This window comes from Castanea sativa, chromosome 6 (genome assembly GCF_040712315.1).
Source record: "Castanea sativa cultivar Marrone di Chiusa Pesio chromosome 6, ASM4071231v1".
Taxonomy (NCBI): Eukaryota; Viridiplantae; Streptophyta; class Magnoliopsida; order Fagales; family Fagaceae; genus Castanea; species Castanea sativa.
This window is the reverse complement of record NC_134018.1, coordinates 23750494-23768817: the sequence shown is the minus strand read 5'-3', so window position 1 is coordinate 23768817 and position 18324 is coordinate 23750494. Positions and strand designations below refer to the sequence as shown.

At 36.1% G+C, this 18324-nt stretch overlaps 1 protein-coding gene across 2 annotated transcripts; it reads right to left on the bottom strand.

The window, feature by feature from the left end:
• Nucleotides 1-3409: 3409 nt before the first annotated feature.
• On the bottom strand, nucleotides 3410-18246 carry LOC142640842 (zinc finger BED domain-containing protein RICESLEEPER 1-like). 2 transcript variants are annotated; one of them, XM_075815140.1, is made up of 5 exons: nucleotides 18087-18246; nucleotides 10808-10888; nucleotides 4044-6041; nucleotides 3881-3945; nucleotides 3410-3766 (listed from the first exon to the last, which is right to left on the bottom strand). In XM_075815140.1, the coding sequence occupies exons 3-4, from the start codon at nucleotides 6013-6015 to the stop codon at nucleotides 3890-3892; spliced, it is 2028 nt and encodes a 675-aa protein (XP_075671255.1). In that variant the 5' UTR covers nucleotides 6016-6041; nucleotides 10808-10888; nucleotides 18087-18246; the 3' UTR covers nucleotides 3410-3766; nucleotides 3881-3889. The 2 variants fall into 2 exon arrangements, with proteins under 2 accessions (XP_075671255.1, XP_075671254.1); XM_075815139.1 differs by lacking the exon at nucleotides 10808-10888.
• Nucleotides 18247-18324: the final 78 nt, after the last annotated feature.

Here is an 18324-nt window from a genome sequence, read left to right as displayed (position 1 = left end):
TGGATCCTACTATAGATTCTCCAAGGTTCAAGGCAGAATTCACAATATCCTTGAGTTTAGCATAGAACTCATCAAAGGTCTCATCCTTCTCCATTCTTATTTCTTCAAAACTACTAGTGAGTCGTTGAAACTTCACAGTCTTTACTGCCTTGGTACTTTCATAGGTGGTCTCAAGAATAGTCCATGCTTCCTTGGCAGCTTCCGTGGATGATATTTTCTTGAATTCCTCATTGGTCACCCTACTAAACAAAGCATTCAAGGCTTTACTATTGAAATTTTCCGTTTTGATTGTTGCTTCATCCCAATCCACCGGCGCTTCCTTTGGCTTAATCCAGCCAACCTCGACAGCTTGCCATACTTTTTCACCTAGATCCTACAAAAAAATTTGATACGAATTTTCTGGTACGCATAATTAGTGTCATCAAATAAAGGAGGAATCAAAAGGTATTTTCCACGATCCATGACAACAGGGGTCAAGGATCACACTCAGGAAATTAATCTAATTAGAGTGTACCCGCTCTGATACCACTTGTTGCAAAATTTAGACCCCGATTGATAGAATTTACAAGTTTTAAACTCAAGTTGTTAATTAGATTTATTATGAATAAACCTTGTTAAAGCAAACTAACATCAATATCATGTACAATGGAATAGTAAATAAGACAAGATATGATGACCTAGGAAAACCAATAAAATAAACTAGTTTAATAGAAAAAAAAAAAAAAAAAAACCTGAGAGGAAACCTTCCTGAAAAGCAATCCACTATAATAAAGAGAAGTTTCAAATCTAGTACAAAACCTTTATCCCTAAACGCTACAATCCCCGTAGATGAACATATAGCAGAAATCTTCTACCGCTTCAGAACCTCTAAACTCTTCAATATATGAACACCACTCTTTTGCACAAATCCCAGTATGTAACTAACCAATGATGCACGGATCTCAATACGTGACTAACTCCAGCAACTTGAAGAAGATGTTGTTGGTTGCAAAGTTCTTCACTTCATCAACAATGAAGATCAAGAAGTACTTGGTTACAAAGCCCTAAGGCGCAAAAGATGCAGTAACTTCTTGCAGAGAGAATAAGACACTCAATCACTTTTTCATATGTTCTCTATGTGCATACCCACTATGACGGCCTTTAAAATAAGCCTTATATATGTCTAGAGTCGTGAGAAAAGAAACCCTACACAAATATTTCAGCATGGGTCGAAAATCAGATCTGGAAATTTTGATTTTGTAGATCTCGATAGATTCAGTTTCTGTCGAGCTTTCTTCATTAAGTCTTAATAGATACTATTTCTGTCGAGATATCTGTCGAGCTTTAATGAACAGCTTTTCTACACTTGTTTTTTGGTCCAATCTTCATGACTTTAATACTTAACTTGAACTCTTGTTTCTTGAAGTACTAAACCCATCATAAATCTAACCAATTACAAGTAGAGTGCATTTTGCTAACGGATTAGCCAATTACATAAAATATGTCCTTAACAAATGGGTTGGGCGGGTAATGGGTAATTAATTTATATATAAACGGGTCATAAATGGATAAATGACTAATTACACACCCAACCCATGTATGACTCAATCCATTTATAACCCAACCCACCCATTTATAACTACAGTAAATTGTGTACTTCTTACAAGGTGATGTGTCCTTTGCCAACTCATAAAAAATTCACATTTCTAGTCAGCAAGCCCACAATACTCCTACAAGTATATCTAAAACTTGTAACCAAACACAGTCATCCATATCTATCTTCTTCTCATTCTTAGATCTATTTCAACATCTATAGAAGCAAAGATTGTCAATAGTATTTCAATTTTGCTCCATTTATTTTGAAGTAAAATATTTCTGGAAAATATTTTCCTATTTTCAAGTGTTTCTAGGTAAAATATAGTCAAACTTGTAAAATATTTTTTGTTGACAGTAAAATCCTTTATAAAAAGTTGTGAAATGTTTTACCTTTGAAAATTTGGTAAAATATTTTCCAAAAACACGTTGGCTTTCCCTTCCCCATCTGGTCACTAAGTCACTGGTCTGATGGCTGGAGACATCGCTTCGACGACTGATGCTGGTAGTTTGGTGGCTGGAGACTTCACTCCAGAAACCGATTATGGCAGTTGTGATCGGAGACTTCGCTCCAACGACTGGTGACAACAATTTAATGGCCAAAGACTCTACTTCGTTGACAAGTGTCGTTAGTCCAGTGTCTAGTGACTCTGTTCCGTGACTAGTGTCAGCGGTTTAGTGTTTAGAGACTCTACTTCAGTGATTAGTGCCAACAATCCAGTGGTCGATGACTTTGCTTTGCGATCTATGTTGGCGGTCTGGTGGCAAGATATATCTCATCGGCAATTGATGATGGCAGCTTGATGGCTAGAGATGCCTCATTGGCAACTGGTGTTGACAATTTGGTGGCCAAAGATGTCGCAACACAATCAGTGCCAAATGTCTAGTAACCAAAGACGTTTTGTCGACTGAAGTTGGTAGTTCAGTCACTGAAGATACCTCTTCGACAGTGCTTGTCAACAATTTGGTCTCATGAGCCATTACTACTTTCGATTCTAGTAGTCTGGTCACTAGACTTCGAGCACTAGTGGTTGCAATGTTGAGCCATCGGTTTTGATAGTTTGTTTGAAAATTTTACTTGTCATACCAAATACTTGAAATTATTTTACTAAAAATGTTTTACATATAAATTATTATATTTGAAAATATTTTACATCAAGACAAACGATGCGGTAGTTCAAAGTTCTCATTTACCATTTGTTACAAGTAAAATAACCCATGCTTATATATATAAAAAAATAATCGCATGCATGTTTCCACGTGCTAATGGAGAGTCGTCATTCAACTTCCATGATAGAAGCATACAATGTCCACAATATTTCTTCTTCTTTTTTTTGAAGACCACAATATTTCGTCGGATTACTATGACTATTACTATTGGTATCAGAGAATCCCCATTTACCATTTGTTATATGAATTGAATGATTAGGGAAAACAACAATTGTTATCAATTATAAATCAACTAGATGGAAATCAACTGCTCCAAAACAGTCGGCAAATCGTTCGACATGCAACTTTTGAATTAAACACATTTTACATCCCAAATAATCAAGCATGCAAAAATATTGAAGTAAGTCATTGTGATTGTCAATGCCCCTTTATGGAAATGAGAAATTATTTGTAACATGCAAAATGTGCTCGATTAACTAGGAGATGTACAAATTAGTCAACCGACTATGATAGAATTAATGTTTAAAAAAATTAAATAAAACAATTCTACAATAATTAAAAAAACTTAAGCTGTGATAAATATGATATGAAATGCATTACTCTTCATTAAATTTAGTCCAAATTGCAAAATAATAATAATAATAATAATAAAACGACCCTAAAAAAATTATCATACGCAATGTGTGGGTCCGTGACTAGTTTCAATAAAAAGGGAGAGGATACACATCCTGAAAGCAAGAGCTCACACCTGGAGAAATATATGGAAGGGGTGAAGAACCTTTTCTTTGGAGAGAGAGACAGAGGGTCCCTCTAATTTAAGCATAATTGTAAGGATCTAATTGCTCTCATAAAATGTACATTGCTTCTTAATAAACAGCTAGAAGTACTCAGCAATTTATCTAATTGTGACATATGAACATTCAAAAGAAATATAGATTTGATTAACACCACATGAGCTTCTAGAATAAGGCCCGAGTGTAAATAACAATCAGACGCTATCTTTTCAGCCGAACGTTCCATTAACCTTGCATGACAATACCATCAAACCAAAAATAAGTTAGTCGCACTTACATAGTTAACACCAGAAAAGTAAATATTTTGGGGAGAATGCATGATTACAAAACCAACAGAAACATACCTAGACAAATTAACTTGGTTCAATGAGAAGTGGTAGGGGAGAAAGGCTTGAGGATGAATTGACATCTGATACAGGAGAGTAGAAGGTTAATAGAAATAAACTACCAGTTAAGATGGTTCAAAGTAAAATTCAAATATGCATAGTTAAAATTTGGTGCACATACCCCCTGGTTCCATCCGCAACCAATCTTGTGTGCATATCAAAGCCTGTCGAGTATTTGCATCCAATGAACTTCTACAATGATCAAGCACTCTACCTCCAATGTTAAATGCTGACTCAGGTGCCACAGTCGACATAGGAGTCCCAAGAACATCACGTGCCATCATGGACAGGATAGGGTACCTTGGCATATGAACTTTCCACCAATTCAATATGTTGAAATCACAATTACGAGGAAATACTGGTTCCTCTAAATATTTATCTAAGTCTGATATTGCATTTTGACTCTGAGAAGTTTCGTGAAGAAATTTGTCAAAACCCCTTAGTCTATCTCTAGTGTCATTACTAGTACTAGGTAAGCTGCTACCAGGCAAAGCTGAACCTTGATCAACCAATGTTGAGCAGATAGAGTATGCATTGAAAAGTTCCTTTATACCATCAGAAACTTCCTTGATACGATCCAAAGCAGTACTACCATAAATCTGAGAATAGTAATATTCAACTAACTTCATTTTGAATCGAGGATCTAAGATTGCTGCTACTGCCAAAGCCAAACTGCACTTGCTCCAATATTTATCAAACTTGGCCTTCATCTTCACTGCCATGGAACTAAGAAAATTATCTGGGCTCTTGCACCATTCTATCAATTGGATGTGAACATCACATACCTCAGGAAAATACATATTCGCAGTTGGGAATTTGTTGGCAGAAAATACATTAGTGATTTCAAGAAAAAGTTTTAAGTAACCAGTAACAGAACTAGCCCATTCCCACTCTGTATCAGTTAGAGCTGATATGTAGTCAGGATCGTGCTCTTGCAAGAGAGAAAATGCACCCCTGTATTCTAAGGCCGTTTCAAGCATGAGATATGTTGAGTTCCATCGAATTGGACAATCAAAAAGCAAGTTTTTTTCACTGTTGATTCCAACTTCTTGTGAAATCTCATTAAACTTTCCTTGTGTTACCTGTGAACTTTTAACATATTTGACACTTGCTCTAATCTTTTGGGTCACCTCTCGCAATGCTTCCATAGCATCTTGAACAATTGAGTTTAAAACATGTGCAGCAGATCGCACATCATACAACTGACCAGTACTTAAAAGAGGCCTTTTATGAGAGATTTGTTCTTTAATTCTTATGACGATGTCATCATCCGTGGAACAATTATCAAATGTCAAGGCAAACAACTTACGGTCAACATCCCAGTCCATCAGGCACTTATTAATCACTTCAGAAAGCATGTCTTCAGTATGAGAAGAATCAAGTGTGACAAAACTCAGAATCTTTTTCTGCAGTTTCCAATCCTCATCAATATAATGTGCTGTCAAACACAAGTACTCAACATTTTCTGGTGAAGACCACATTTCAACGGAAAGGTTAATTCTGCCATGCAATTTATTTATAGTCTCGTACACTTTCAGTTTCTCTTTACCATAAATTTCCATACAAGCTTGCTCAACAGAATTATTTGGCACAACCTCAAACAACGGCTGAAGATTCTTGACAAATACTTTGAATCCAACATGGTCAACCATGGCCAATGGGTAACCATGTACTATAATCATGCGAGCAAGATCAATCCGACTCCTCTCTTGGTCAAACCTACCACTTCCAAGGTTAAAAATTTCATCCTTTTTCTGTTCCTGATCAAATTTCAAAATTGTTGGCTTAATATAGTCATCTTTTCTCTGTCCTTCATCAAAACTGATATTTGCAAGGCTCACAGTTGTATCTTTTTTCCTTCTCTTTGCTGCAAGTAGTTGAGACACATCAATAGTGGATGATCTTTTTAGACATCGCATCAAGTGGTTTCTTAGATGTGTCGTTCCACTATTACTTGATCCACTGAGTCTCTTGTTACAATGTATACAAACAGCATAACAAATATCAGCCTTTCTGACCCTCTCAAAGTGATTCCAAACAACAGATGTCAACCTCTTTGGTTTCTTCACAGCTAAATCATTTGATAATTCCATCACATAGGCTTGAGTTTTACTGAAGTCTGCACAATGAAGTGGATACAAATAAGCAAATACTCCTAGCACATAAATATTATGAACCTTGAATATTGACAACCCAATGAAGTTGTGATTCTTTTGAAAAACAAAAATTTCTTTAAAGATATGATTAGAATGCTCTATTTCAAAGAGATGCAAGTGGTTGAACCACCCAAATTACAATAGAAAGTCACTTCAGAATAAATTGCAGGACTAAGCAAAACACGAGTAAATTCTACCCTAAATCCATCATTTTATAATCCAGCTGGAGAAACCGATGTACTGGATACTTGACAGTAGCAAAACAAAAATCAAACCATCAATCAGTTAATTCCTTAATAATCTTCACTGACAGTTTCACCAGAAATTAAATTTGACAATTGTCATCGAAAATTTTGAAAACGTCCTCAATACCTTGTAGAGTAGAATCTTTTTAAATTCTTTTTCTCTCTCTCCCTATTCAATTCTTGTTCTTAGGTCCATTCTTGTAGAGAAGAATCTTTTAAATTTTTTTCCTCTCTCTCCCTTTTCAATTCTTGTTCTTCGATCCATTGAGAGAGCCACGTTGAGTGCTTCAGGACAAGGCCTCCAATCCCTCTACCCAGCCAACCCAACCCCAAAACCTAAATAAAAAATTTTGGGCCAGGTCTTTTATACTCTAACCAAGAGACTTGGTCAACCAACCCAGCTGACACCTTCAAAGCTTCATAGTTGTAATTGGAATTTATTAGGATCATTGAAGGTTTTGAAAGTTCCTTTCTTTTTTCTTTTTCTTCTTTTTTCTCGGAGGGGGGTTTTCAGTACATTCTATGATTTGACCCAAAAATTCTTCTCCAACCCACTGATATCTCAGCCACTCTGATATGACAGCCTCTTTGAGGCCACACTTGAGGTACTGAACCGATATGCAATTGAGGCTGCTGCGGCAGTAAGTTGTTGGCACTGCATCCATCAATTTTTGAAGTGGTAATGGGCGCAATTTTTGTCAACAAGGGTGGGATAAAGTAGGCTACTTAGAATATCTAAGTTCTTAATAAGTTGTGATTCTACCAAGATTTTTTTTTTATAAAGTGGACCCCCACCAAAGCAAGGCCCTTTGGACCCACCCTTGGAGAGTAAACTACACCGATACATGACCCCCAAAACAGCAACTTCCCGCTTATCCAAAGTTTCTTTCATAGCTGATGAGTCTTCCAGCCCTGCTTCTATTGAATTAACCTTCTTGTCCATTGAATTTACCTTTTCACATAAGTGGTTCAAAGTCTTCTTTGATTGTTCATAATCTTGAGAAAAAACCTTATACTAGGACTCTAATTATATGTTAGTCACCATTATCTGTTATGAAAAATTTTGTCTAGCAGTTGGCGGAAGAAAATTTTAACAGAAAACTTTCTTTTCTTTTCTCTCTTAGGGTTATGAGGTTGTGTTAAGAATAAAAAGGTGGTTTGATGAGTTATTTGAGGCCTATTTGGTAGAAGTTAGCATGTGGAAATTTAGGGTTTTGATGGATAAAAGAAAGGGCTTACTTTGGGGTTGAAAAGAAGAAGAATTAGAGAAGCTTTTATGATGTTCAGGGGCTGTATGAACAGTCTCCGTAAACAGTAACTTAGAGAAAGAAAAGAAGCAAAGCAGAGAACGAAATGAACCCACAAAAGCCAACATGCCTCTATGCTTAAAACATTCAATAATTTTATTAATCAACTCTCCCTCCTCAGATACTGCCTAGGTGTGGTTTTCCAGAGAAATGGAGGCGATGTATTTCTTTTTGAATCTACATTGTATGCTTTCTGTCTTAAGTTAACAGAAGCCAGTGCGGCTTTTTGGAGAGCACCAAAGGATTACATCAGGGTGATCCGTTGTTCCCTTTGCTTTTTGTAATAGTCATGAAGGCATTGAGTAGAGTGATGGATAAGGCGATAGGAGGTCTTTTGTCCAGATTTAAAGTTGACAATAGGAAGAAAAATGACCTCATAATTTCTCCCCTTCTATTTGCAGATGATACACTGATTTTTCGTGAAGCTGAATCAAGACAGAATTGGCATCTGAAATTTCTGTTTACTTGCCTTAAAAAAAAAAAAAAAAAAAAAAATTCTGTTTACTTGGTTCGAAGCTATTGGGTCTAAAAGTTTATTTGGGCAAATCTGACCTGGTTCCTGTAGGGGATGTCAGATGTGACCAATTCGGCAGGATTGGTAAATATTTTGGGGGTGCAAAACGGCTTCTTTCAAAAGATTTCTCTCCAAACTAATTTGGAGAAAAACCCTTAAAAACTCCTCCTATATCTTTTTATTAGATGTGAATTTTAAAAACCCAACTGTTGAATTGCATATTCTTATTATATCCTTCATGTTTGCAAAATTTCAAGAAGATCAAAGATTAATAGCTACGTCATCAATGACATGTTTAAATTTCAAGTTTTTGTGATAAAATATTATGCATAAAAAATAAGTTCATTGATTGAATGAAAAATCACATCCAATTTGATCGAAATTTGACATGCATGTTAAAAACATAAAGAATATGCAATCCAAAAGACTATATTTTCAAAATTCACACCCAATCAAAAGATATAGGAGGTGTAAACGTTATCCCTAATGAAATATTTAGGCCTAGCTTTGGGTGCCAAATTCAAAGCAAGAACTATTTGGAATTTTGTTTTGGAGAAGATGGAGAGGAGATTAGCATGATGGAATGAATGTATTTGTCAAAGGGAGTAGACTTACCCTGCTCAAAAGTACTCTTACAATTTTACCAACATATTTTTGTCTTTGTTTCCAATTCTTGCAGATGTATCCAATCAAATAGATTACAACGAGATTTTCTTTAAAAAGGCTTGAGTGAGGAATCCAAATCCCACTTGGAGAATTGGGACAAAATTCATACTCCATACCAAATTGGGGAACTGGTTGTTCAAAACCACTATTTATTTAATAAAGCTTTATTAGGGAAACGGTTGTGACAGTGTGGTGAGGAAAGAGGGCATTGTGGAGGTGGGTAGTAGATCAGAAGTATGAACCCATTGGGGGTGGTTGGTGCAAGAAAGATGACAAAGGGCTGTATGGGGTTAGTTTGTGGAAGTATATTCAAGAGGGGAGGACTAAATTTTCTCAATTCATTAAGTTTGAGGTAGGTGATGGTACAAGAACAAAGTTATGGCTTGATACCTGGTGTGGTGGTGAACCCCTTAGGGAGTCGTTCCATGAGTTATTTAGCCTCCGTTTGGATACCACTTAAAAATGAAATTTATTTCACTATTCAGCTTATTTTTGCTATTATTTATGGGTCTCACTGCACTTTTTGGTACTATTCATAGGCCCCATTATACTATTTCAACTAACTTTTAACTTTATTTACAGTACTTTCAACAATAAGTTTTCAGTTTTAGAATTGCTATGATAAGGAAGCGTTATTTCGAATTGCTAGGATAAGGAAGCTCTGGTAATGGATCATTTGAGATATCACAATGAGTCTGTCCATTAGGAAATCCATTGAAGTGCAGGGATTTGGAGATGATAAACTAAGTTGGAATCTGTCTACTCAAAAAGGTTTTGAGGTTTGTTCCTATTTTAGAGTTTTAGCCCATTGAGAAGATGTGACATTCCCTTGGACAGGCATCTGGAAGCCTAATGTTTGGGGAAAAAAAAGTGGGCGGATGGAAAAGGAGTAAGGAAAAGTGGGGGAGAAAACTTGCATTGTCCACTATTTGGTAAGTGGCAGAAAATGGTGGGTCCTGAGTGTTTTTCACCAAAAACCAATCTCTCCAATTTGGAGAGAAAATACGGAGGATATGGGGGCTTGAAAAGAAAATTACACAAATGCCCAATCTCTCCAAATCAACAACCCACACATGGCCACACTATGTTGCTTCTTTTCCTTCATCCTTCTTTCTTTTATATCTTTGTCTTTTCTTCTTCTTGCCTTTTTCTTCTTATTTTCTATATAATTATTTAAAAAATGATTTATTGATAGGGGCATAAAAGTATAATTATACTAACTATCTTTTCCATCCTCTCATTTTTTTTCTCAATCAAACAAAAGAATTTTATATTAGTTTTCCATCTTTCCACTTTTCTATCCTCCCAACCAAACATACATGGTGGAAAAATAAAATCTTTTTCTATATTCTCACTTTTTTGTCCTCCCCACATTTCCATCCTCCAAACCAAACAAGGCCTAAAATCCCAACAAGGACAGCATTCTCTCTTCAGGCTGCCTCATTGTGAAAAATACATACAGAAAATAATTTGAGGAAGTGCAACATTGTCCTCATGAGCTGGTGTTCATTGTGGAAGAGGGCTGGAGAGAGTGGATCATCTGCTGCTTCATTTCCCTATTGCTAAGGAGATACGGAATATGGTTTTTGCTCTTTTCAGGGTTAAGTGGGTGATGCTAGGGAGGGTGGTGGATTTACTAGCAACTTGGCAAGGTTATTTTGGGTGACGACATAATAGTGAGATTTGGAAGGTCATTCCTCACTATTTAATGTGGTGAATTTGAAGGGAGAGAAATGCCAGAAACTTTGAATGGAGAGAGCGGTCAACACCGGATTTGAAATTGCATTTTACAAAAACTTTGTTCCAGTGGACCAGTGGTCATCAGCTCCAGGGAAGTTTTCTTTCTCAAACTTTTTGGAGTTCCTAGGTCATTGTACTTTTAAAATTTAGCTATTCTTACATCTAGTATGCCTCCTGTGTACGAGATGTTCAATATTTCTAATAAAACTATTTTTTTATATATAAGTAAGAATAATTTTATTGAAAACAGTGGTTACCTTAAGTCCACTGTTTATGGTCTCGGGATTAGCACAGGCCACCTTCATGAGTCACTAGAATTCACCGTCAATGGCCAGCTGCTGCCATGGCAATGATGAACCACCATTAATTACAGATACACTTCCTACTATGTGCGTTTGTTACGGCCTAATTAATAAATTAAGCCAATATATTTGATTTAGGCACAGCCTTTTACAGTCTCACTTTTTTTTTAGGTACAGCTTTTAGTCAACCCTAGCTTATTTTTATCTCACCAAAATAAGCTATACCAAACACACATTAATTTTACTGTTAGTGACAAACTATCAGCAATGAAGCATAGCAATTCTTTTAAATTGCATTCAATCCAGGATGGAATAAGTTGTTTTATATCTAATCCAATCTAGTCTGTTATACCAACGAATACCAAACACACACAGAACCTACAAGTCACCTTTCTACATGAGAACAAAAATTCCTTGACTCTAAGGTTACCTATCAAAAATGAACCAAAAACTCCATTGGCTCAAAAATCTAATTGCGCATGATGTAATGTAGTCTCTAATAATGAAAATATTCCCACTGTAGCAGCCAGCTAAATGACAAGCATGTCCCATATTATCACTTCAGCCATCGTTGCCAAAGGAGTTATGCAGGAATAACATGAGTTTCACGTGATAAGTCCTCAACAATTTTTATATTTCCAACAGTTCTCTCACCTAAAAAGTAGCAAATGCCATACCAAAGAAACACTTTCGTAATCTCTCCACATTTTGGAAGTACCAGGCATTACCAAAAATTTCAATTCTTCTACACCTTTTCTTTCTATTAATAGGCAAGTACAACTCATGCAAACATGCACGTATATTGGATTCAAACTTTGATCTCACCCTCTACTTATTATTTACAGTGGGAGGAGATGCCATATGGTTTAAAAATTATGGATGCAAAAAATCCAATCCCACTACAAGATCTTAATATAAGCATTAATATCCCTATTGTTATTAATGATTTCTGTATATCCCTTCCCCACTGACTAGTATGAGAATACATTATAAAAATTAAAGCACTCTACATCAAAGCTAGCCAAGAGATTATAAAATAATAATAATAATAATAATAATAATAATAAAAACTTTTGGCAATCACATTATGTTCTAATCTTCCGGAATGTTACTATTTTCAGAAAACAGATAGTCTATACAACCAAATACACCAATAATCACCTTGATGGATTACTTCATGTTAGAATACCCCCTATGACTGGCTGTGTTTAGTGTACAGTTCGCACAAAACTTGAAGAGTCAGAAAATGAAATACGGATCACGGAAGAAATAAAAGTCACTATTTAGTATTTATATTTCATATATCAATTCATCACAAGCCAACGCATATCTGGCTTTCGCATTTATAAGGCAGGCATGAGAAGATCATTCTAGGTTATTATCAGTTACCAAAATAACAGGAAGCATACAAGTCTTAAACTAGCAGAATTTTGACAAAGAGGTTGGATGCACAGTCATAGACCTTCACTATTGGCCTATAGCTATGCTTAAGTTGTTTATATCCAACAAGATGCCAAAAGATCTTGAGCGCACAATAAACAACTTCCCATGTTCCTCCACAACTTGTCTACACAGTCAAAACAGACAAGCACACAAGCAGTCATTCCTTTCTAACCACTGTCAATCAATAAGGTCAATAATGCATACAACGAGATAACTTCACGCCACACATGATATGCATGCACTATGGCCACAAGAACCAATCATCCACAATAGACCCATCCCTCACTAATTAAACACCAACATAGTAAGCATGAACATAACAATATCAATCCAAAGGCAACAAAGAAATAATCCTGCTTGAGTATGAAGTTAAAAATGAGGCAAGTAAGAAATGCATATCATAACATGTATGTAAAACAATCACAATGTAAGAATGTGCTCTAGAACACAAGCCAGTGAGCTATGGCTCAAATGGCACTTCCTCTTCCAACAAGGGTAGATGGAGGAGGACAAGGTTGTAAATTCAAAACCTATTGAGTGCATGTGTAACTTACCAATCAAAAAACACTCTAGAACACTATTCTTTTTTTTTTTCTTTTTCTTTTTTTTTATAAGTAAAAAAGCCTTATTAGAAATAGGAATTACATAGTCCTTTATACACAAGTAATGTACTCGGGCACCTACACAAGCACTCTAGAACACTATTCTAAATGAAGCCAAATTTTAACAGGCAAAAACATTGTTAGTTTAGTTGCTCATGGACATATAATAAAAGCAATTAAAAAAAAAAAATATCAATGTCAAGGAAAAAATCTAAAACAAATAGGCCACAAGAAACTAATGAGCTCTAGCTCAAATAGCACATCCTCCCTTCATATGAATGGTGAAGGGTAAGTTCATGAGTTCAAAACCCACTATGTGCAACATGTGTTTGTATCTTACCAAAAAAAAAAAAAAAAGAGTAAATTACAACAATCTCCCTTGAGATTTATCAAAACAACGCCCCCCAAATTTTTTACCAAAGACACTCCCCTTGAGGTTTCTATAAATGTAACAAATAAGTCCACGCTTGACTTTTCAAATGAAATTTTTATTAAAATAAAATAAAATAGAAAACCTAGACTATGGACGAAATGACACTCCCCTCCCTTAAGGTTTGTATAAATGACACTCCCCCTCAAGGTTTTTTTTCTTTTTTTTCTTTTTTTAAGTAACGAAAATTCTATTAAAAAAGACAAATCTAGGTACAACAGGAGTGTACTCAAGGAGAAATACAAACAACTCTCAAACTAAAATGCTCAACCAAATCTAAAAGAGTAAAACAAGGAGAAGGGTGAAAAGCAACATTCCAATCTAACAAGGTATGGAGGAAGAACGCTTTAACATCGAGGATAAACCATTCAAAACCCTCAAAACTTTTGGCATTCCGCTCTCGCCAAAGGCACCACACTAAGCAATGTGGCATAGCCTTCCAAAAGGCTATATTTCTATGCCTTCCAAAAGATCCTTGCCAAGCTGCGAACAAATAAATAAACCTCTTTGGCATAACCCATTGGAGCCCAAATAAACAGAACACCATTGTCCACAGCTCATAACCTATAGGACAATGTAGGAGAAGGCGGTCCACAAACTCCCCACACCTCTTACACATGCAGCACCAATCCAAAACGATAATACCACTCTTCCAGAGAATGTCAGGGCTTAAATTTTCCCTAGAGAAGCTGCCCAAGAAAAGAAGGCCACCTTAAGTGGGACTTTCGAACGCCACACCAATTTTCACAAGAAAGACATGCTATTAGGAGCGGATAGGGAGTGATAGTAACTACAAACATCAAAATCCCTGCTCTTGGCAAGTCTCCAACAGGGCCTATCCATACCCTCCACCCTAATAGGCTTGGAATAGATAAGATCCAAAAAAGCAACTAGAGGCTCCAACTCCCAATCTTGGACCAATCTAGAAAAATGAACATCCCACTAGAAAGCTGATGAACATCATATATCATGAATTCTTTATGAGTGATACTAAATAACTCCGGGAAAGCCAACTTAAGTGGGCAATCACCACAACACACGTCATGCCAAAACTTCACTATAAAACCATCCCCCACATCAAATTGAAGAAACTGGGAAAACATCAACCATCCCCGTCAGATAAATTTCCAAAGGCTCACGCCATAGAGCAAGAACACCAACCGCCCCATTTGTTTCCATACTTAGCGTCAATAACCCTCCTCCAAAGATGTACCCTCTCAGTCCCATATCTCCACAACCATTTCTCTAATAAAGCTTGATTGAATATTCTCAAGTTTCTTATACCCAATCCCACATGCCGAAACGGCCCCTTGAGATTGTACAAACGAGTAGAAATATTTTGATAAAAAAGTGAACATTTTGTTTGGGAAGTAAATATGTGAGAGAGCATGGACTTATCTGTTGCATTTATAGAAATGTGAAGACTGTCATTTATACAAACATTTAGGATATAATTTGACCAAGAATTAAAACAGAAAAATGCACGTGTGGGTCTACCACTTATAACAGAACTATTAATGGTAAAATCGCCGTGAATCACGTTTCAACCCAATTGACTCCCAAATTTTCAAAATTCCTTGAATTCCGTTGATTGCCATAATTAAGCATGTTTTGCCCATTCAGGCCACCACTGGCTGCCAAACCAACACTGCCAGCATTTTCTAGAGTCACCCCGACCAACAGCCTTAGTTATTCACAGGATAAGAAATAGCCTAACTCTTTCTGAAACAAAGACCACCCAGAACGGTTAGAGCTTTCTAGTATCACACAACCTCGATGAGCTCGACCATAATAAACCGCTATAACCACAAAGAGGCCAGCCTTATTCGATCTACCACAAAATTCTAACAAATTATTATTTTCCTGGAGTTGCTTACAAAGGAAATCATTCCCCAAAACCCAATCACATATATTGGCAAAACAAGAAAGAATCCATTCCATGCCTTTACGTCCTACCCAAATAGAACTCATGACACTACTCTCATGAGCAAATGAATCAGACTGCCCACCATCAAAAGAGAGAGAAAATATTTGCGTTAATATGAAAAATCCCTTGCTGCTTCCGTGATCAGACAAAGATGTCGGTGGGATAAAGTGTGAGGATGGTTTGGTGGAAATATTTGGGGGGGATAGAGGGGCAGCAGATAAGAATGTAGGTTTAGGCACTAAAGGAGGTTTAGGCACTAAAGGAGGGTTAGGCATTGAAGGTGACTATGAAGGAAAGCTAGGCATTGAAGGTGATTGTGGGATAGGCAATGTTGAAGTAGAGGAATAAAAAAAGGGGCATGGGAGAAAGCCAAAAGGTGGTGGAAGCTGTGGGAACAAGAAAGAAAAAGGAGAGGGTGAAGGAATATGTGATGGTGGTAGGAAGGGAAAAAGAGATGGAGGTGGTGTTGGCTGGGGGTGAGCGTGGAGGTGGGGTGGAGGAGGCAGCGCAGAAGTCATCTAGTCATCAATACTCACCATTGGATTTCAAAAAAAAAAAATTGTATTCTAAAACATCATTTAATAGCCATGGAGTCACTTTAGTATCCATTATTGCTCTTAAATTGATATTTGTTTAACAATATATGTATATATGAAAAATAAATGCTTAACAATAAAAATATTAAAATAAAAATACATTTTTTTTAGATAAATAACAAAATAATATATATTAGAAAAAATGAGTCACCGAAGAATACATGAAATATACTGGGGTGAAATAATCAATTACAAAAATTGCATAAATCTAATAAATCAACCATAGAAAAGGAAAGATTCCTCAAGGCAGTCAACTAGTCCAATAAAGTTTAGAAAAAGAATATTTTGAGATCAGGCATAGAATGCTCGGTATCTTCGAAACTTTTACTATTTTTTTCCCTCCAAATGCATCACATCAAACAATGTGGGATAATCATCCAAATGTGACCATTTCAATGACGACCAAATTGATCTTGCCAGCAAGCTAGAAGCTCAACTACAGATTTTGGCATCACCCAAAAATAAATAAAAAATACATTTAATAATTAATTAACATACGTATCCCCACCATGTCGTAACCTATTTTTTCAAAAATTGCCGTATTGTCATGTCGTACTCGTACTCGTGTCCACGCTTCCTAGAATCCCTCTCCCACTGTTACTTCCTTAATGGAATATTCCATTTTCAAGAAAAGATTCCTATTCATTTATACAAACCTCAAGAGGGGAGTATCATTTCGTCCATAGTTTGGGTGGGAATTTTTTTTTTTTTTTTGATGAAATATTTCATTAGGAAAATCAGCTATGGCCTTCTTTGTCACATTTATACGAACCTCAACAGAGTTATGTCATTTCGTCCAATATTTTCTTTTGGTTGGGTGTCATTTTGTAAAACCTCAAGTGAGCTTGATAGAAGTTACCCAACTTTTTTTTATGTATAATCCATGATATAGACCAAGGTCAACTACCCTAAACCCAAGATATGTGCCTAAACTTGATGAAATTTGCATCAAGCAACAAGCAATTAAACTCAAGAACATTAGAACTTCAAAACAATTTTTTTTTTTTTTTCAATCCATGTAATGTAGGTAGAAGTACCAAAAATAGAGATTTCAAGAAGACACAAGAAAGATACATGCAGGAAATTAAATCAATTGAAAGGGGACTGATCAAGCCAACCCTAATTAGTTGCCATTATGGCTTAATTGAGCTATGCTGCATTGGAGGTCAATTAGAAATACAAGTTACATAATGGGACGTAGATCTCTCCTGTCATTTAAATTCTTCCAATCCTTTTCTAAGACTAAGACACAATTTAATCACACATATGTACTATGATGCCAAAAGACGTTACCAACAAATCAAAGCATGAGTTTAGATCATAACACCTAGAGCTAGGTAGACACAACACCTACCCCCCTTCCAAAAAAAAAAACAGAGAGAGAGAGAGAGGGAGCCTACACTCCACAAGTGTGATTTCACATATATCACAAATGAAAAAAGTGTCCCAATTAACCCTAACCCAATATGCATGCTTTCAAGTGATTTATAATGACATAACAGGTCAATGAACTCTAGCTCAAAAGACAACCTATGACTATGAGTGTAACTTGCCAAATTAAAAAAATATGTGTATAAATATATACACACTAGGGATCAGAACTTCAACAAGATTCTCCAGCTTCATAAACCACGAACAAATTTGGATTGTGAACAAAAAAACATTTTTAAGAGAGAGAGGAGAAGAAGAGAGACAGAAATTCATTATCAAAACATGGTAGTAATTTTTCACATAAAAAAAAAGAAGAAAAAAAAGAACGATTCTAATTTCAAATCCAAGCTTCCTAATAACCATAGTTTGACGTACACATCTCAAGTGGAATAGAACAAAAACCAATGTGTTTGCCTGCACTTGATCAAACACAAATCATGAAACTAACGGGTCATTCAACCCGCAAGGAAAGACCCTCTCATAATTCGGATCAAAACCTCAAAACAAATTATGCTTACATAAGTTGCTAACCTTAATAAAAAAAAAAAAAAAAAATTATCGTCCAATTTGCATAAACAAAATCCAAAACCCAGATAAAAGCAAAGGACCACAATCTTAGCTCATAATTTCTCTACAGCCATAAATTCAGCATGTAAATCAAAATAAAAAGTGGGTCTACCAAACAATCATCCAATTAACAAAATTCAATTAATATGAGAACTCAATAAAGAAAGAAAGAAAGAAAGAAAGCTAAAAGATTAATGGAAGTAAATGATAAAAAAAGAAAGGGAGAATTGGGTCTTACAGAGGTAGAGCTAGAGGTAGTAGCAGAAGCTGTGTGTCCTGTAACCACCTGTGTGTAGAGTTTGAGGAAGAGTCCGAAGGGAGGATCCGGGTTGGAACGTGAGACAACCTCAGAAGAGACATAACCCGATCTCAGAATATGGGTTGGACCCAGATCGGTTTTGGTTGGATGGGTCAACGCCTTATTTATTTGGATAGGATTGGAATTGGACCCGAGTCCGACTTGGGTTAGTTTCACG